Genomic DNA, 21,189 nt, shown 5'->3' with positions numbered 1-21,189 from the left:
AGGCTCAGGCAATCCACTCACCTCAGCCTCCCAAGGCGCAGGATTATAGGCTGAGCCACCCAGCCTGGCCCAAGAATTCTTGATTCAAAAAGTAAATAGCGATGGTGGAAAGAGCTCCAGACTGAAGCGAAGAGACCAGGGCATGGCCCTGCCAGCCGAGGGCCTCTGGGCGGCCATGCACATTCTGCAAGCCCCGTGTGCTCATCTGTATGATGGGACACTGGCAGCACCCACCTGAAACAGACACTATGTAGCACAATATAACTATTGCTGCTATCGAACAAATCACCTCAGAGCGCCTTTACTCCCAGTCCTGGTTTAGCCCTTCAGCCTAAAGGTAGTTGAAATCCACAGTTTCAAGCCACTTTAGCCAAGCAACCCTTCTTTCCCTTGAAACATTAGAGTCAGCCCATGTACGGAGTAGAGGCTACCTCAAGGTGGCTGCGTGACTGTGTGTCTCCCACCAGCTCCCCAAGAAGTTCAAGAACCCCGGAGCCCCAAGGATCACCTCCATCATCTTGCCAAATGAGCCTCCGAGAGCTGATACCAGTTTTCGTCACCATCTTTCAGTTTTCCTTCCACTAGCTGCCCCCCCAGGTCTTTCCCTGTAAGCAGAGGGAGGACTGCCCTTGGCATGCCAGCACAGGCAATGAGCCATTCCTTCCAGATGACGCCCAGGTCTCTGGTGGCTCACATCAGACCCATCTCATGGGACTTGTTACATTTTTTGCCTCATCCTGGGTTTGCGGTATACTTGTCCATGAGCCTACCGGGGCCTTGAAACACATACGTTCCATGTCTCTCTTTTCCCAGAAGTGTCTGCAGAGTGCCTTTGAGAAGGAGCAGTTCACTCTATGCTTGTTGATTGAATAAATGTTGATGTGTTATTATTTTGCTGCCCTGGAAAACTAAGGATCTCCAGTCTGCTCTTCAGAACAGATGTTTTTCCACCACAACAAACTGGAAGCACTGAATCCAGCCTTCCCACCACACCCCTCGAGCTTCTTTCTAGTGCCCTAGGTCAAGGTTTTCCACCAAGCGTGTTGACCAGTAGAGCTCCATGGGAGAGGAGCTCTGGAAAGTGAACAAACCCAGGGTGGCTTAGTCATCCAATCACGAGGGCCCCAAGGCTAAATAAGACTGCACATCTGCTCTGACAGAAACTCTCTAACTGGGATGACGAGCTCCTCCAAGGCCAAGTGAGCTTCAGAAGGCTTCTTTTCACTGCCTCTGACCTTGCTAGCCCCAAACTGCTGGAAAGACCCACTAGGGAAGGCAGATGGCGGAGACAAAAAGCACAGCAAGGCAACAGGAACTCACCGGAGGTTCCCCCAAATAAAGTACTACATAAATGGTATTAGGGTTAGATGACCGAGAGCAAGAGAAAAAGGAGCATTCCTCTGCTTAGTTACTTACAGAAGAACAAAATCTGTCTTGTTCAAAAATATATACTGAGTGTCCTTCTGTGAGCCAGGTCTTGGACTCAATCTGGGGACAAAAGATCAAAACTTGGTTCCTTCCCCTCTAAGGGCTCCCAGGTGCATCATTGCTTCAGTCTGAAAGTAATTAAAATTAATGCCTTCCACATTCCTATCGCAATGGGACCTGCTTTCTAATAAATTCCTTTATAAATGGGAGGTGTCCAAACAATTATAGGATCACAGGTGGGTGGCAGGGGCTTGAATGGAGGTGTGGCAGAGTGTGTATGGAGATGCCTGTCCTACCCTGCATCAGAGATGACATGAGAGAGGGAGGCCCTAGGGTGGAAGCTTCCAGTGTGATAGAGCCTTTTAGAAGGTCAAAGACAGGTGGGATTTCCAGGCAGAGAGAACAGGCCAGGGAAAGCTACGAGAGCTGGGTATGTTCCAAGAGCCATGGAAACTGGGGTTTCCACCCTGCCTGTGTACAGGACTGGCGGCCCATGTGTCCCTTCGGTACCTCATTCCTGCTCAGTTTCTTCCAGGACTTCATGTTCCGTAGCTCAACTCTGGACTGGTACCCAGCAGCCAGGGAAGTGCTAGAGCTTTTAGTAAAGCCACTGCCGTGGAGACCTCTTGGTTCTGGGGAAGATCCCCCTGGGAACCTGCTTCCCTACTCACGGACATTCTCATTCACCTCCCCCTTTCTCACCCCCATAAGAGCAGTTCCCAGGCCCATCCTTGACAGGTGTCCAGCTTACAAAGAGGCGAGCACACAGCTACGTTTTTGTCCAGCCTTGTATGTTTGGTGCTTTGAGGAAAATGAAATGCCCTATCTTTGCAAAGGATAAAGAAAACAAGGAGAAGGAAGCCCTGGAACTCTGACTTGTGCTGTCATCCAGCTGAGTCTGCGGGTCTTTTTCCAATCGCCGGGCTAGTGTTGAAGATTCTGGTGCATGGACCTGAGGGCACCCATCTTTATTTACCCGTGCTGACCACTCTTCCCTTGGGCTTGTCCATGGGCCATATGTACCTGTGCCCTGCGTTGCCCATGTACCCTTTCCCAGGTAAATGTCCACCAACCTTTCCCTCCTCAGATAAGCCATGTGAACTCTACTGCTCACCCCTTGGGAAGGAGTCCCCGCTGCTGGTGGCTGACAGGGTCCTGGACGGCACTCCCTGCGGGCCCTACGAGACGGACCTCTGCGTGCATGGCAGGTGCCAGGTGATATGCTTTTCCTTAAGTCTTTGGGTGGAGGGCTTTCGAGGGAGGCTCCCTCTCCCCAAAGGGGACTTGAGGTGGAGCTGAGGCCTCAGGAGGCCTGAGGGAGTCGGTTTTTCTCAGGAAGGCACCTGATGGCGCTGCCTCCTACAGCTAATGGTGCCCAGCACACCACCCAGCCCTCAGCAGTAACTGGGTGGTGGCCCCCAGCAGGCCAACAAGGAGTTGCAATGGTTGAAAGAACATGAGCAATGTGAGCATCTCAAAACTTTTAAAGTACATTAGACATCATGGCCCAAAAAAGGCAGGCAGAATACTAAGATGAGACTGGAGGTTATGGGCAAGCTGTGCTCCGTTTACCTGAAGAAGGTATGGTAAAACTGATCAAACTCCTTTGCAAGTGGCACCCAACTCCTTTGCCAGTGCCTGGCTCTTGCAAGGTACTCCACTCACTGGAATACAGTCCCAAAACCCACCTGAATGTTAGCTGTCCATGACACATTAGAACACTGACAAATGCCAGTTAAGAAGAGAAAGGAAAGAAGGAAACTCCACCTCCACCTGCCTCAGCTGAGGGTTACTTGTTGCCACTGCCCTCCCGAGGTGGTGCCCCTGGCCTGGGGTGGCAGAGGTGACTCTGTGCTCCTTGTGTGTCCAGCAGAACAAGCATCCTTCTGATATCATGCAGCAACTAGAATTGGAAGCAGAGGGTGGGGGGAGGAAAGGCGGGTGGTCAAGAGGTTGCATATATTCAGTACACAGAGGGGCATGGCTTAGATGATGCCACCTCAGTTATGCCACAGGTACCATATTCCCCGATGTCTCAGACCAAGCTGGGCATGTTGTGAGAGAGTTCAGTGTCTTGGTCCACTCAGGCTGCTATAGCAAAGTATTGTAGACTGGGCAACTTATCAACACCAGAAACTTACTGCTTACAGTTTTGGAGGCTGGGAAGTCAAGGCATGAGTAGATTCAGTGTCTGGCGAGGGTGTATTTCTTATAGATGGCATTTTTCCACTGTGTCCTCATGTGGAAGGGGCAAGAGGTCTCTCTGTAGGTCACTTTTGAAGGAATTCTGCCCTCATGAACTAATCACTCCCCAAAATATCCCATGTCCTAAGACCATCATCTTGGGAGTTCGAATTTCAACATAGGAATTTGGCAGAGGAAAACATTCAGACCATCATTTCCAGGGAGCCCTCCTGCCTCAGCTATGAACACCTGTTCATTCCACGCTGTGACCAGGTTCCCTCATCTGTGTCCTCAGCAGGTGAACCCACCGAGAGCTGTCAGGGATCGCAGCTTCCAGGGTCTGGAGCAGGTGGATCAGTGTCCAGGTTGCCATACATTCAGCATAGCAACAAAACCAGGTCTTCCTCTGATTTTTGTGCTTGCTTGCTTGGCCTCCATTATCCAGCCCTGTGTGAGACTAAGGAATCTACTGGTCAAGGGCCACTGAGGGCCTTTCTGAGTTTATTAGGAAAAGAGAAACTGCTTTCCAGGAGTTGTGTGGCTTGTGATGATTCAGACCCACACCATCTCTAAAGCTCAGTTTCAGGGAAATCTTAAAAACATTTGAAAACAAGTAAGTCCCCTGATGTTGTGTTGGGGAGACACTGTCATCCTCATTTAACCGTGGCTGTGCGAGACTCTGGCCTCGAAGCCTCGGGTCTGCCTGTCCAAGGGAGCAGATGCATTCTCTTTTCTTCCCATGCCTGGCAGAATGCGTAGGCATCAATGTTTTGGTGAGTGAGTGAAAATCAGAATAAAAGGAAGCAAGACAGGAAGACACAGACACAAAGACAGCTTCTGAGGTGATTTCTACACAAACTTTTTCAACCCTGGTGGAGTTTTTCCTGCGAAAATCCAAGACAATCCCAAACTGGGATTTTTCAGGGACAAGCTCAACAAGGTCCAGGCTCCTCTCGCACTGCCTGCCTGTGTTATGAAATACAGATGAGTGTGGGTGATCAACACTGGGTGCCCACGAGGCTTGGCACGGCAGCCTCCCGGGAAGGAGACAGTGGTGAGTGATTGAGGGTATCCAAGACCCATTCCCTCCGGCAGCGTGAACAAAGTTCTTATCATTATTACTGAAATGAGGCATTGCTGACAGTTCTTGGTAAATCTGTGGCAAGCCAAGTGCAGGGTGTGTTTTCCTCCGAAATTACACACTTGCAATGAGCCATCCTGCCCAACAACTGCCATTGTATCTTGGTTAACAATCTCCCATGTCCGAGCTCTTATACCCATCAGAGCAGCACTAGCTGAGACTCCCAGCCTCTCGCCAGCCTCTTCGGCAGTGTTTTTGCCAATGGGAGGCATTTCGAAGAATCCTGAAATTCTCTAGTCGGTGGGATCTGTGTTACTGGCTAGACATAATTTCAGCTCAGAGATCTGTGTTCATGGACCCCTTCCATGGCCTCATTTTAATTTCAGCCTTAACGACTAGGAATCTTCCTCATGCTGTGACAGTGAAACCTTTGGTCCTTTAGTCAGTGGAACAGGGACAAGATGCTACCCAAGGCATTTTAACAGCCTTGGGTCTGGTCTTCCGGATGCTGTAGCACCCAAGCCTGCTCTGCACTTGGGTATTGTCTCAGTTCGGGTGCTATATCAGAACACCATAGACTGGGTGGCTTATAAATAATGGACACTGATTTATCAGCATTCTGGAGGTTAGAAGTCCAAGATCAAGGTGTGGTTGAGTTCTGGTGAGGGCACATTTCTATGTTGCAGGCTACTGTCTTCTTGCATCCTCAAGTGGCAGAAAGAGAGCTAGCTATCCCTCCAACCTCTTCTTACGAAGGCACTAATTGCATTCATGAGGGCTCCACCCTCATGATCTCATCACCTCCCAAAGGCTTCACTTCCAAATACTGTCACATCAGGATCAGGGGTTCAACATAAGAATTTTGGAAGACACAGACATTCAGACCATTACAGGTGTGATGGGAATGACATTGGGCCCACATGCCTTCCCCGTTCCAGATGCCATTCCTTCCCCCACAGAGCTCCCCCGCCCCCCCCACCCCCATCCTGTCTCCAGGGCCTCCATCTCTGGCATCGCCATGGCGTGTGTTGGCACCTGCACCCAGCCTGCCGCTAACCAAGCAGAATCACGGGGCACAGAGGTGCAGAGGAAGGCGCCTTCCATGATGTCCCACGGTGTGCTCAGGAGTCTCTTGCTGCCGGTCGGGAGACCCTGCCCACCATTTCTCAGAAGCACCGTCTCCTGGATGGATGCACCCTTGCGACCCATTGCCTCCAGGCAGTCTGCCGTCCTCGCAGAAGGGCCATCCTCATGGCAGGTGGCAGCAGCACCTGCCTGCAAGAACCTCTCAAGATGAAAACCCCGAGAAACAACTCACTTTCTGAGGGAAGTTAAAAACCATCTGCAATTTTTCAAGCAGTACTGTTTCTTCAGAGAGATACTGTAAAGATTAACCTAAGCCCACCCTTGTATCAATTCTCACAGAACTCCTAATCATTAGTTATGAAGTTTTACTGTAAAAATTGAGCATACCTAAGTAAAATCATAAATTACACATACAGTATTTAGACTTTGTTGCAGTAATAAGCAAAATGGAATGTTCTGGATTCCTGTGGTACTTGTGAATGAGTAAGGCAAGGAAAACTGATTAAACAAAATAGTAGTGATCATAATTTTTTTAAAAAGTAGGGATCTAGTGAGTAGAAGGTCTGTATCTGTTTTCTGATATCATTATCTGATTATCCTAGATTAAAGGTAAAAGTCATTCACATTTTGTGTAAGATGGCACTTACAGAAATATTGCCATGGCTTGCTTACTAGCTTTTCCCTCCTTTCCCTTCAGCTATAAATTTTGCTATTTTGGGGCTGCAGAAGGCATTCTGGGAAATTCTGAGGAACATAGTAACTAGTTGGTAGGAGATGAGAGGCTCTGAAATGGCATTTTGAGTAGATTCCACTACGTTTCAAATAGCAGGCTGATTGAAACCATAACATGAAACATGGAAATACCATCTTATTCTGTTTTTATGAGGACTGAATTAAGTTTCATTTCAGTGAGTCACAAATTACTTAACATGCTGAAATTAAACTTAACAGCACCCGTAAAAGTGGGAGGGAATCTGGGGAAGAAACACAAACATTGTATATTTTTCAGTAAGCCCTATAAATCAGGAGTCCATCATTAATGACTCCTACTGTTGGCCTCCAGAGCAAAGAAACCAAAGTCATAAGTCTCTGATACACAGCCTGCCCCTGGAGCTCCTGACAAACAAGTGAGTCAGACTGACACATGGCTTTGCCCGGTGGACGCCAGACAGATCCAAATATACACATGGCATTGCCCGGTGGACTCCAGACAGATCCAAATATACCTGAGATCCAGATATGCTTGGCCTTTCTTTAATGCCTTCCTAGTTCGTACACACTTGTAGCCAACATTTACCCATTCAAGCCTACTTCCCTGGGACCTTAATTTGTGTATATTTCCTGGGCTTGATAAACACCAAACCGAAACACCTTCAGAGCCTATAAACTTCTTCAGTGGAGGAACTGTGTCTGGTTAATGCGTGGCCCCCCGCCTCCCATTAGCTGGAACAGAGAAAAGCCTCTGATTGTATTTTTTTTTTAAAAAAAGAGGGGAGCCCATTGCAGTGGACTATTTTCATTGTCAAGAATTTATTGGTCTCAGCTGGGTGCTGTGGCTCATACCTATAAACCCAGCATTTCGTGAGGCTGAGGTAGAAGGATTGCTTGTGCCCAGGAGCTCAAGACCAGCCAAGGCAACACAGCAAGACCTCATCTCTACAAAAAAAAAAAATCACCGAAAAATAATCCAGGTGTGGTAGTGTGTGCCTCTGTAGTCTCAGCTACTCAGGAGGCTGAGGTGGAAGGAGGCTGAGGTGGAAGGATCGCCTGAGCCCAGGAGGTTGAGGGTCCTGTGAGCTGTGATCGTGCCACTGCACTCCAACCTAGACCACAGAGACATCGACTCAAAAAAATAATTTAACAGCTTCCCATTTTGTGTCCTGAGGTCTACTGGGTAAGTTGAATTACTGTGGATTTAGGAGAATTATAAGAGATTCTGGCCTCAGGATACCCCCATTTAGCAGTAACAAGCCTGCAGGAAAACACACCTGACATGTATTTCCACAGCACCCTCCTCCTTGGCAACTTTCCCCATGTCATGACTCTGCAGCTGGCCTCTCTGAACTGTGTGACTATGGGTGCCAAACTTTGATGGGCAGCAGTGCCTAAAACCCTGAACCCCATTTCTCTAATTAACCCCCCATAGCAACTTCTGGATGAAACCAGCAGTCTAAGTCATGTGTTCCTGTTCCTTCCATCTGGGACTCCACTAAACCAATAGAGGCACAGACCATAACAGTGAGGAGAAGCAGAGACCTCCAGACAAAAGAAAGACTCCACCTCTTTCTGGATACAAAAGTGGATGGAAGTTTCATTGAAGGAACACAGCAACAGAGGCAGCACTGAGACAAATGGAGAGTCACAACTGAAAAGAAAGCACAACCAAGCATCTTAGACTTGGGAGTGGTGGGTGGAAGTGCAGGGTGGGCTAAACTCAAAGACATATGTCAAAGGCTGCAAACAACATGGCTGGCAATGCCTGACCCTGAGCTTGACAGGCTGTTAGGTAAAATATTAGGGCCTCCTTTCCAAAGTCATAGGATGATCTGTTTAAGGAAATCTGGAGCAGAAGATGTGGTCTGTGCTGAATACAGCACTCAGCCCTTCTGAGTTTGGGGGTAGATTCCAGCTCCCCTCCTGCTAGTCCTGCATGGAAACCTACCACGCAACCCTGCCCACCCTTAAATATGGTTCTCCATCAGTCGGCCTTTCTGTTCCTCATCCTCAGAGATGAGTGGGCAACCAGAGATTGTCAACTAGGGGAAGAACACCAGCAGCATGAATGAAAAAGACCAGGAAAAACAAACAGAAAAAATAACCCTGGCAGAAAATTGAGATAGTTATAGAATTCCGTAAGCAGCCAAATGATCAACCAAGCATGCAGGGAAACTAAGTAATTTGGCAACTTGGAAGAACTCGGAATGTTTTCTGTTTCTATGATTTTCCATGCATCCATTCTGCAGAAATTACATGACATTTAGCAAAACAAGGATGAGGTCAAGAAAGAGGAAGATGAGCAACACGGCCCTCTTAGTACTCACCCAGGAGCCCAGTAAATCCCAGAGTACAGCTGTGCAGCTGTTCTGAATCCTGCATTCACTGAAAAGTCAAGAAGTCAGTGACGTCCCCGCAACAGAAGAGATAGAATGAGGCAGTAGTTGCAACACAGCTGCTAAGATGAAGAAAGCAAGTACTAATTCTAGCCAGAAAAGAAGCAAGGACCATGAAAGTCCCTAGTTCAAATACGAGAAAACTAAACTTCCCAGCTTGATAAAAGTTCATTTCTATGTACTTGCTTGACACCACACCAGCCACTGTGTATGTGGTAGAGGAGGCCAAGAATGCAAGGAATTATAAGACACAATGTTCCATGCACTTAAAGTCTGTTAGGGAGGTGACATGTATTCATGTGGAAACCCAGCAGCCAGAGGTAAAGGCATGATTACAAGCTGATAAGAGTTTCACTTTAGACATAGCAGAAAGCACATAGGATGTAACTTGATTTATTCATGCACCAAGTATTTGTTGAGCACATTGCATGTGCTAGGCACTGAAGTGCATGCTGAGCTTTCGGTGGGAACCAGGACTGAGAAGATCCCCATTCAGTGTAGACTGACCACGTAAACTCACAAACATGATCATTCTAGAGATTGGTATGTATGAAGAAGAAAATAGTGTCATAGACAGAGTGGAGGTTGTGGCTGAGGACTATGACAGGGTGGCATGGCAGTTCCCTTAGAAGAGAGAACATTTGAAGAAGAGAGCCTGAGAGCTCTGCCAGAGAGCTCTAGGCAGAAGGAAGCAAGAGCAAGAGTGGTGCATTCCAGGAATAGAGGAGGACAAGGGGCAGGCTTGGAAGATGTGGCATCTAGATCTTATTCTGAGTGTAATGGGATTGCTGCAGAAGAGGGAAGTGCTCTTTGTTATGGAGAACTCACCCTGATGGGGCCCCAGTGGATCCCTGAAGTCAGAAGCCTATTCTGGCAACTCATCTAGCTGAAAGGTGACAGACGGTGCGGGAGTGGGAATGAGGAGTGGTTGGATTTGTTGTGCACTTGGCTGGGGAAGGAGGAAAACTGAGATGGTGAACAGTTGGGTTAAGATTACAGACAGTCTTGAGTTCCTACACGTGGACATTTCTGATAGGCAGTGGGGATCTTTTGCCACAGATCTCCCCATCTCATCTTCTCATGTGAAGATTAGACTGGCAGCAGGTAGGTAGGAAAATGGTCCTATAGTTCATATCCTGAGCAAGGAAGGTCCAAACTGGGGAGTGGCCATGAGCATGGAGGAGAGGTAGACACTAGAGGTTTTCAGTGAGCAGAAATCCCAGGATCAGCAACTAACTGGGTATGTCAGGAAAAGAAAGAGTCAGAAATGACTAGGAGGTTTTGACTTGGGTGTTTGTTGGTTCCAAGACAGTGACAAGGGGTGTCCAACTACAATTAAGGAGTCGGGAGGGAGCAGCTTCAGAGGAGAAGCTGGCCAACTGCGTCCAGTGTCTTGACTAGAAAGTCTAGGGAGATTGCCTAGTAGATGCTTAGTGGTGTGAGCTGGGGTTGGGAGCAGAAGTGGGCTTAAGAGTTGTCTGCATGAGAGTAATGGTAGAAGTCCAAGGAGAAGATGAAATTAACAAGAAAATAAAAGAAGCAGGAGGAACAAGGAGCCCTTGGAGAACTGCCCACTTTCAGAGAGTCAAAGAAGTGAGAAGAGGGAGGAGGAGCCATCCAAGGGTTCGGAAGAGAATTCAACAAGAGCTGTCTCAGATGCCCATCCCCTCCTTGGCCTCTGTGGCATTGTTAGGCATGTGCACTGGATGTCTGCTTGCTTCCACTTTGGAACTTCCCTGTCTTACAGTCTTTATCCCCAACTTAGGCACATAGCAGGTGTCCAGTAGCTCTGCTTTAGGTGAATAAATATGTGTACAACCAAAGTAAGGAGGGCGGCTGTTACACAGTGGCAAATGCTACAGAGTGAGAGGTCAGAAAAGATGCAGATGGAGAAATGGACACTAGATGTGATGACCAGGATACTGGTTGTCACTGGTAATCTTCCATAGGGCAAAATTCTGGGAGTGGAATCCAGGATTCAAATTGCTCAAGACTAATGTTTCCCATTAACAAGAAAAATGGCCACACTGCTCAAGGCCCATCCATCCTGTGTGCTCCTTAGCACACAGGTCTGAGCACTAATGTGTTTCTTACTACATTTTGCATGTTTCATGAGAACTGTCCTGAACAAAAATGAACTTGTACTCTCCCCATCAGTTCCATGCCATCCTGTGCCATGGATTAATCATGCCACAGGGCATTGCTGTCCCCTCAGTCACACATACCCTGACTTAGCAGGACAGGCCCCCGACCAGCAGATGCCGACCAGGTAATCTAAGGCCTGCTCTGAAAGCTCAGAAGTAGGTGATGAGAATTATTAGTGTATACAGAAAAGTAACTAAGGGTCACCAGGATGACCTGGGAAGACTTTAGACTATTGCTTGGAGTTTCCTTGGGTTTGGTCATCTCTGCTCCTTTGGAACACCAAGTCTCATAAATAGAGTCATTAAAGCTCCTCTAGCCTTTAGAATCAATGACCTCAATCATGTTCTATGTAGCTTCCATTTGAAAAATGTCCTACTCTCTGGGATTATAGGTCCCTTGCACTGATTGTAGCAAAGGAAGAAATTGCCCCTGTTAGCAGATTACTTTGGCTGTTGCCTGCCAGCTCTCAGATTTGCTGCTGTTTAGACATGGACATTTCTGCTTGCCCAGCCTCCAGATGCAGACAGTGCCTAAATTAACACCAAGAAGAATGAGCAGAACACACGTACCTGTTCCAGCTCTGGTTGACCTGCAGAATTAACCCTGCATGCATCCCTGTGTGCACCTGGCCTGAAAAGCCCCCTTTGTTGGGGCTAGGGGTAGCTGTCTGGACCAAGCAGGATGTTTACTTAGAACATCTAGAAGCTGCTTAACCAGGAAACCCTAACCAGGGAACCAGGCTTGAAGCCAGAGACTCACTACTACCGAGCAAGGGTGTGGCTTAAAAATATTGGAAAGCTACTGTGGGAGAGATCTAGACGGAGAGCAGCTGAGAGAGGGGAAAGCTCAGTGGGAACAGGTAGCAGGTAAGAGGTTGGGGATGAGGTGAAGCTGACTCAGTCTGCATTGGCCCCTTGGCCATAGAGAAGCATGTCTGGAGACCATGTCACTGGAGCTGTGAAGTGGAACCAAGGCACACACGTGGTCCCACGGATGTGATGCTGGGTATTTGCTGAGCATGCTGCCTGAGCAATACATTCCAGTCTTGACTGCCCATATTCTTAACTCCTATAACTGTATATTGAGCAACAATACAGCAACCAGCCTATGGTCTGGGTCAAGAATCTAAGCAGCCTACTGCAGGTTCAAGGTGTCTCCTCACTGCCGGGTGCTCTCCCTGACAAAGTGCTGCAGTTGGTAACCAGTTACTGCCAGTGTCCAGATGTGTCATCTGTCTCCCCAGCTGCCATTCAATCTACTTTTCTCTATTCACTCCTTGCCTGGCTGGCTTCTGGCTGTTAAAGCTTCCAGGTTTACCCTTTTCCTGTTTGGGACTAACTTTGAACAAGTTTGATCTTCTTTTTTTTTTCAAATACTGCCCTTTTCCAGTTTTTCTAATGGTAATTTTTATTTTATTTTATTTGTAGTTGGAATCTCACTCCATCGCCCAGGCTGCAGTGCAAGTGGCACACTCACGGCCACCCCAGCGTCAACCTGCTGGGCTCCGGCAATCCTTCCATCTCAGCCTTCCAAGTAGCCAGAACTACAGGCGTGTGCTACCCCATCTGGCTAACTTTTTATTTATTGCAGAGACGAGGTCTCGCCAATTTCCCCAGGCTGGTCTCAAACCCACAGGCTCAGGCAATCCACTCATCTCAGCCTCCCAAAGTGCTGGAATTACAGGCTGAGCCACCAAGCCTGCCTGGTTTTTGTTTTTTTAATTTTAATGTTAGTTTTAATATTTTTTCCTTTATTCCTATAGTTTTAGGGAGTACAAACAGTTTTCGGTGTAGGCTTTAAGTGTACCTAACACCCCCAGCTGTGTACGCTGTACCCAATAGGTGATTTTTTGTCCTTCCACCCCTTACCCCTCCACCTTCTGAGTTTCCAGTGTCCAGTATACCATTCTCTGTGTCTTTGCAGATCCCTTTTTTAGCTCCTGCTTATTTATAGGTGAGAACATGAGGTATCTGGTTTGTGATGTTGAGTTAGTTCACTTAGAATGATGTTCTTCAATTCCATTCAAGTTGCTGCAAAAGACATTATTTCATTCTTTCTGATGGCTGAATAGTATTCCGTCGTGTATGTATACCATATTTTCATTATTCACTGATTGGTTGATGGGCATTTGGGTTGATTCTACATCTTTGCAATTGTGAATTGTGCTGCAATGAACATGCAGGTGCAGGTGTCTTTTTTTATTTAATGACCTCTGTTACTTTGAATAGAAACCTAGTAGTGAGACTGCTGATCAAATGGTAGATCCTTTAGTTCTTTGAGAAATCTCCATACTGATTTCCATAGAGTTTGTACTAATTTACACTCCTACTAATTAATTACTCCCACAAACAATGTATAAGCATTCTCTTTTCTCTGCATCCATGCCAGCATCTACTGTTTTGATTTTTTTTCTAAATAACATCCATTCTGACTGATGTGGTATCTCATTGTGGTTTTGATTTTTCATTTCCCTAATGATTAGTGATGATGAGCATTTTTCATGTTTGTTGGTCATTTGTACATTGTCTTTTGAGAGATGTCTGTTCATGTTGTTTGCCCATTTTTTAATGGGGTTATTTGCTTTTTTTCTTAATGATTTGAGTTTTTTGCAGATTCTAGATATTAGTTGTTTGTCATATGTAAGGTTTGCGAATATCTCTTTCCATTCTATAGGTTGCTTATTTGCTCTGATGTTTATTTATTTTGCTGTGCAGAAGTTGTTAGTTTAATTAGGTCCCACTTATTTATTTTTCTTTTTGTTTTATTTGCTTTTGGAGTTTTAGCCATAAATTATTCGCCTAGGCCAATATCCAGAAAAGTTTTTCCTATTTTTTCTTCTAGGATTTTTATAGTTTCAAGTCTGACATTTAAGTATCTAATCTATCTTTAGTTATTTTTTGAATGTGGGGAGAGAGAGATCAGGTTTAATTTTTCTGCATGTAGTAGCTGTCCAATTTTTTCAATACCATTTGTTGAATAGGGTGTCCTTTCCCCAGTGTATGTTTTTGCCTGCTTTGTCAAAAATTGGTTGGTTGTAGGTATTTGAGTTTTTTTCTGGATTCTCTATTCTGTTCCATTGGTCCATGGGTCTGGTCTTATACCAGTACCATGCTTTTTTGATTACTACAGCTTTGAATTATAATTTGAAGTTAGATAATGTAATGACTCCAGCTTTGTTCTTTTTGCTTAGGATTGCTTTGGCTATTCTGGTTCTTTTTTGGTTACACAAGAATTTTAGGATTGTTTTTTCTAATTGTGTGAAAAATGATGTTGGTAGTTTGATAGGGATTACATTGAATTTGTAGAGTACTTTGGGTAATATGGTCATTTTAACAATGTTGATTCTTCCAGTCTGTGATCATGGGATGTTTCTTCATTTGTTTTTGTCCTCTACAATTTCTTTCAACAGAGTTTTTTAGTTCTTCTTGTAGAGATCATCTACCTCCTTGGTTAAGTATATTCCTAGGTATTTTAGCTTTTTGGTTGCTATTGTAAATGGAATTGAGTTCTTGATTTGATTCCCAGCTTGGTCGCTATTGGCATATAGCAGTGCTACTGATTTGTGTGTATTGATTTTGTATCCTGAAACTTTACCAGATTCACTTATCAAGTCCAGGAGTCTTTCAGAGGAGTCTTTAGGATTCTCTAGGTCTAAGATCTTATTGTCAGCATAGAGAGATAGTTTTATTTCTTCTTTTCCAGTTTGGACACCCTTTCTTTCTTTTTCTTGCCTGAATGCTCTGGCTAGGACTTCCAGTACTATGTTGAATAGTGATGAAAATGGGCATCTTTTCCTTGTTCCATTTGTGAAGGAGAATATGTTCAAATTTTCTCCATTCAGGATGACATTGGCTGTGGGTTTGTCATATATGGCTTTATTATTTTGAGAAATGTTCCTTTTCTGCCTATTTTGCTGAGGATTTTTATCATAAAGAGATCCAGGAGTTTATCAAATGCTTTTCTGCATCTGTTACAATGATTATATGAGTTTAATTTTTAATTCTGTTTATTCAGTGGATCACATTTATTGATTTGTATATGTTGAATTACCCTTGCATCCCTGGGATAAAACCCCTTGGCCATGGTGGGGTTTTTTTGTTATTGTTTGTTTGTTTTAATGTGTTGTTGAATGAGGTTTGCTAATATTTTGTTGAGGATTTTTATATCTATGTTCATAAGGGATATTGTTCTGCAGTTTTCTTTTTTTTTTGTTGTGTCTTTTCCTGGCTTTGGTATCATGGTGATACTGGCCTCATAGAATGAACTAGGGAGGAGTCCTTCTCTTCAGTCTTGTGGAATAGCTTCAGTAAAATTGGTGCCAGTTCTTCTTTGAAGGTCTGGGAGAATTCAGCTGTGAGTTCATCAGGTCTTGTGCTTTTTGTTTTTGTAGAGAGACTTCTAATTACTGTTTCAATCTCACTACTTGTTATTGGTCTGTTTAAGGTTTCTGTTTCTTCCTAATTCAAGGATGAAGGTTGTGTGTTTCCAAAAATTTATCCATTTCCTCTAGATTGTCTAGTTTGTTTGCACAGAAGTGTTCATAATAGTCTCAGGTGATCTTTTGAATTTTTGTCATATCAGTTGTATTGTCTCTATTTTAATTTCTGATTGACCTCATTTGAATCTTCTCTCTTCATTTCTTAATTAATCTAGCCAGTGGTCTATCAAAATTGTTTATCTTTTCAAAGAACCAAGTTTTTGTTTCATTGATCCTTTGTGAGTTTTTAAATTTTCAATTTCATTTAGTTTTGCTCTGATTTTTGTTATTTTCTTCTGCTAGCTTTGGGTTTTTGGTTTGTTTGTGTTTTTCTAGTTCCTTGAGGTGTTAGGTTGTTGATACGTGATCTTTCAATCTTATTAATGTAGGCCTTAAGTACTGTCAAATTTCCTCTGAACGCAGTTAAAGCTATGGTTTTGTTAATGTGCTTCATTGTTGTCATTCATTTTGAGGAATTTTTAAATTTCCATCTTAATTTCATTGTTGATTCAAAGATAATTCAGGAGCAGATTGTTTAACTTGCACGTTTTTATTTGGTTTCATGAGTTATCTAGTTTTATTCCATGGTGGTCTGAAAATGTGGTTGATACAATTCCAATTATTTCGAACTTATTGAGACTCAATTTGTGTCCTATCATATGGTCTATCTTGGAGAATGTTCCATGTGGTAATAAGAAAAATGTATATTCTGTAGTTTTGGAGTGGGATGTTCTGTAGATGTCTACTAGTTCCATTTGCTCTAGGGTCCAATATAACTCCAATATTTCTTTTTCGTCTTTCTGCCTTCATGATCTGTCTACTGCTGTCAGTGGAGTATTAAAGTCTCTCACTAGTATTGTATTCCTGTCTATCTCCTTTTTTAGATCTAGTAAAGTATGTTGTATAAAACTGGGGGCTCTGTTGTTAGGGGCATATATACTTAAAGTTGTTATGTATTCTTGTTGGATTGATCTCTTTATCATTATATAATAATCATCTTTGTCTTTTTTCACTGTTGTTAATTTAAAGTCTATTGTATCTAATATGAGAATGGCTGCTCCTGCTCGTTTTTGGCTTCTATTTGCATGGAATATTATTCCGCACCCCTTTACTTTGAGTCTTTGAGAGTCTTTGTGTGTTAAGTGGGTCTCTTGAAGGCTGCAGATATTTGGATTGTGATTTTTCATTCCATTCTGCCAGTCTGTATATTGTTAGTGAGCATTTACATTCAGAGTTAATAATGATATGTAAGGTAGTATTCCAGTCATCATACAGGCTGGTGTTAGTTGATTGATTGATTGATTTGCTTGTTTCCTCTATACTGTTGGTGTTCCATAAGGCCTGTGAGCTTTGTGAATTCCAGCATTTTTCTACTGGTGTATTTCAACCTTTTGTATATATCTATCTATCCATCTATTTATCTATTTTTTGAGTTTGAGTCTCACTCTTGTGGCCCAGGCTGGAGTGCAGTGGCACACTCACAGCCACTGCAACCTCGACCTACTGGACATGGGTGATTCTTTCACCTCAGCCTTCCAAGTAGCTGAAACTACAGATGCACACCACCACATCCAGCTAGTTTTTGTGATTTACTGTAGAAACGAGGTCTCACAAGTTTCCCAGGCTGGTCTCGAATCCTCAGGTCTTGACTTGGCCTCCCAAAGTGCTGGAATTACAGGCTGAGCCACCACACCCAGCCTATATCAATATTTAGAACTCATCTCTTGTAGAGTCAGTCTAGTCACCACTAAAATTGCCTCAGCATTTTTTTGTCTGAGAAAGACTTCAATTCTCCTTCATTTATGAAATTTTTTTATCCTTGACTATTATTTCTGTTTGAGGAGACTGAAGATGGGGACCCACTCCCTTCTGGCTTGAAGGGTTTCTTCTAATAAGCCTGCTGTTAGTCTGATAGGTTTACCTTTGTAAGTTATTTGATGCTATTGCCTCACTGCTCTTAAAATTCTTTCTGGGGTGGGGGGCAGAGAGGGAACACCTTATCAATAAGGGTACCTGATCTCAAACCATAAGTGGGGACCAAAGTGAAGCCCAAACTTTACCTACATAGTGATCACTTATATACCTAACCCTGAACTGTACCCCACATCTTTAAAATAGGAAAAATGTAAACAATTATTGCCTTCACATTAACTTTGCATAACCAGATGATTATATGCTTTGGGGATGACCTTTCTGTAATGACTCTTCTGGGGATTCTTTGGGCTTCTTGTTTCTGGATGTTTAAATCTCTGGCAAGACCTGAGAAGTTTTCCTCCATTATTCCCTCAAATAGGTTTTCAAAACCTGTTGCTTTCTCTTCTTCCTCAAGAACGCCTATGATTCTTAGGTTTGGATATTTTACTTAATACCACATTTCTTAGAGAGTTTGTTCCATTCTTTTGATTCTTTCTTCTTTATTTTTGTCTGATTGGATTAATTCCAAAGCCTTGTCTTCAGGTTCTGAGATTCTTTCTTCTGCTTGTTCTAGTCTACTGTTAAACTTTCCATTGCATTTTGTACTTCCCTGAATGATTCTGTAATTTCCAGAATCTTAGTGTTGTTGTTGTTGTTTTTTAGTTGCCTGTCACTTTGGAGAATTTTTTGTTCATGTTCTGGATAGGCTTTTTAATATTTTTTTGGTGGCCTTCAATTTTCTCCTGAAGCTCATTGATCAATTCCAACATTCTTGCAATGGCACTAAAACATGCAACAACAATATTGAATGCCACTCAGCAAGACACCACCACACATTGATATGAACACACACATTGATATGAACACCACACATTGATATGAGACATTGATAGATCAAGGTTATGAAACCTTACTGAGTTGTTTATACAGTGCTGCCAATATCAGCACACAGTGGCAAGCTCATGAACTTAATTGTCAGACCTTATATATGCAATGTGGTAGGCTATGCTGTTGACTTCTGGCCAAGAGTTGATACTTATGGGGAAAAAGCTAGCTGCCATCATGGCTATCGGGTTTCTCCTTGGCGAGTGTTGCTCCGTGGAAGTGCCCAGCCAACCTAGTGGGGCTCTGGGAATTACCAAGTTCTCTGTTTTGTACCTGGGGACAGGGGATAGGAGCACAAACACCCAATACATGTGCACTCTGGGCTACCACAGTGGGGATTTGAAGGGATTCCCAGGCCACTGGGTTAACACTGTTGTTCAAAGCAGGCACAAAAGAGTTTACTTGGGGAGTGAGAAGTTTCTATGGCAACAAGTTCCACCTGGTTCTCTGCCTTAGTCTTAGGCAGTTTGCCTTCTGAATGTCAAAGTACAGCCAGCCTTGGGGCATCAGGTATTCTCACATCAGCTCATCCCAGCCAGGAACTGTCTGTCTCTGAGGATTTTGCCGTTGGGACCTGTCCTCTTCCAGGCTGGCTGGAAAGCAGCCTGGGTTCCTGGGAAATGGCAGCTGGAACTGCTCAGGGATTTCTTTCTTTCTTTCTTTTTTTCCCTGCACTATTCCATGTGCATTTCAGCAGAGCACAGCTGTGGGTAAGGCACTTTCCTGTGAGGGAGTGGCATCCCACAAGGTTCAGGGGGCCCTCCAAATCTGCAACGGGAGCACAGATCTCCTGAATTTCCCTTACTCATCTTTCCTACTGCATCTGGAGGCTGTTGGTGGACTGTAATGGTCCAGGCAAGAGTCTGGCTAGTTCCAGCCCAAGTCGATGGATTTTTCTCTTCTTTGTGCTATGTGGTTAATATTACTTTTTTTTTGATGAGTCATGGGGCATACTGCTGGTCATGATCCTCTCTGAGTGCTGAGGAAACTATCTTGTTTTACTCTTTAGGAGAAATAAACTCTAGCTGCCTCACGTTGACCATCTTAATCCAGCCATCTCTTAGTGGCCGTTTTTAGGCTAAACTTGCCCCACTCTGAAAATATCTTAAAGTCTTTACTGAAATATGTCCTGTTATGCTATCAGGTTTAGGTATACAGTAGTAATTTCCTATTAATTTTTTCCCAAAGACACAAAAGGATCCAAGAATGAGACTATAGGCCAATTAAATATGAAGAAGATTCACCTATTCCTTGGAATGGCATGCCATAGTGCAGTGGTTCTGGGCCAGCATCATCCGCATCAGCTGGTGAAATGCGAAATTCTCAGGCATGCCCAGACCTACTGGATCAGAACTCTGGGCCTGGGACCCTGCCCTTTGTGTGTTAATAGCCTCCAGGTGAGGCTGATGTACACTCAAGTTGGAGAACCACTGCTGTAATGAAGCAGAGGGTTCTGATATGGTGGGGAGCTGTGGGCCAGGCATTTGCCTCTGGGGATCTCTGTATGGGTGGGAGAGGGGTGTGAGGAGGGAAGCTTTTTCCAATCCAGACATCATGAGAAAGAACTAAATTGCCTCTATCTGGGTGATCTTGGATCCCGATTTCTGGCTGTAGAGTTCTTTGCAGTCTGAAGCACCAATCTGGGGTTCAGGGTTGTGGGAAAAACTCAGTTCTGTTCTGGAAGTATTCGCTTTAGGGAGAAAAATGTTAAAAGGCATTTAAGCAATTTAACTAGTGAATAAACATTCAGTGTTTACCATAATATAAACCTTGATAGGTTATTTTGCGGAATACATCACTGTTACACTTAAAAAACAAAAGGAAAAACAAGAGTTCTAAACCTTTTTCTGCTTCTTATGCAACTCGGGCTGTGCTTCCCTGACCCACCAAGGGTAGAAGCTGCCTCTTCTCTGCTCTCAGACATGCCTTTTTAAATAGGTTTGAGACACAGGGGCTCTGTGAGAACTAGGTCTTCCTCCCTGACAGTGTGCCTACCAGTTCCCAGCCCTGCCTGAATGAGCCCTGGGCTTCCCTACCTCAGCAGAAGGGCGTGTGGTTCTTGTTATATGCTGAGGCTCTTGGTTATTTCACCAAAATACAGGTGACCCATGCAGCCCCGAGGGGAACATGTGAAATTGTGGCTATACCAGGTGGGATGAGGAGTCAGGCTTTACTCCCTACCCAGGGCCTCTGCCCCAGGCATCTCTGACTCAGGGCCAGGGAGAGTTCAGGCCTTGGCATGACTTCAGTGGGCACTTTCGCCTTCATGAGTGTCCTCCTCCAGGCCAGACACCAAAAAACATCTTGGACAACTGTGTGGGTGTAAAGGCAAATATAACCAGGCTGGATTCTGTTCATTGTTTTCCCTTCTGATTTTAAAAGGAAAGAAAATATTTTCTCGGGCATCCGAAAGACCAGGGACTGGCTGAGCTTCCTGGAGAAGTCGACCTTGTAGGGCAGCCTCTTTAAAACCCCTCCGAGTCTTCAGTACAGAATAACCCAGCCCTCTGGTTCTTTAGAAAATCGGCTGCGATGGCATCATCGGGTCTGCGGCCAAAGAAGACCGGTGTGGGGTCTGCAGCGGGGACGGCAAGACCTGCCGCGTGGTGAAGGGCGACTTCAGCCACTCCCGGGGGACGGGTGAGTGTTGCACCCTTGGGGCTGCCACATCTGCAGGACAACCAAGACACATGCTGTGGATTGTGTTTCCTTTGTCCCAAAGCAGCTGATTGTGTCTTCCCCTCATTTCCTGCTTAAGGGCTAGATGGTCAGGGATGGTGGCCTGGCACTTCAGTTTTGCTTCTGAGAGGCAAAGAAGGACAGTGAAGCAAGAATGATGACTTCAGGTTCCTAGAAGTGAATAGTTTGCCTGTGAAAGG

At 44.7% G+C, this 21,189-nt stretch overlaps 1 protein-coding gene across 1 annotated transcript in view; it reads left to right on the top strand.

Annotated features, from left to right (window-relative positions):
- ADAMTS17 (ADAM metallopeptidase with thrombospondin type 1 motif 17) overlaps nucleotides 1-21,189 on the top strand; it is a 167,205-nt gene that overhangs the window by 54,847 nt on the left and 91,169 nt on the right. The window contains exons 8-9 of the mRNA XM_021711794.1: nucleotides 2,516-2,643; nucleotides 20,830-20,950. Coding sequence (XP_021567469.1) covers nucleotides 2,516-2,643; nucleotides 20,830-20,950 — 249 coding nt within the window. The remainder of the gene's footprint in view (nucleotides 1-2,515; nucleotides 2,644-20,829; nucleotides 20,951-21,189) is intronic.

The sequence above is a fragment of the Carlito syrichta genome, unplaced genomic scaffold (assembly GCF_000164805.1).
Source record: "Carlito syrichta isolate Samal-C Ts95f unplaced genomic scaffold, Tarsius_syrichta-2.0.1 Scaffold302587, whole genome shotgun sequence".
Classification (NCBI taxonomy): domain Eukaryota; kingdom Metazoa; phylum Chordata; class Mammalia; order Primates; family Tarsiidae; genus Carlito; species Carlito syrichta.
The sequence above is the reverse complement of the archived record's forward strand: the minus strand, read 5'-3'. Positions and strand labels throughout refer to the sequence as shown.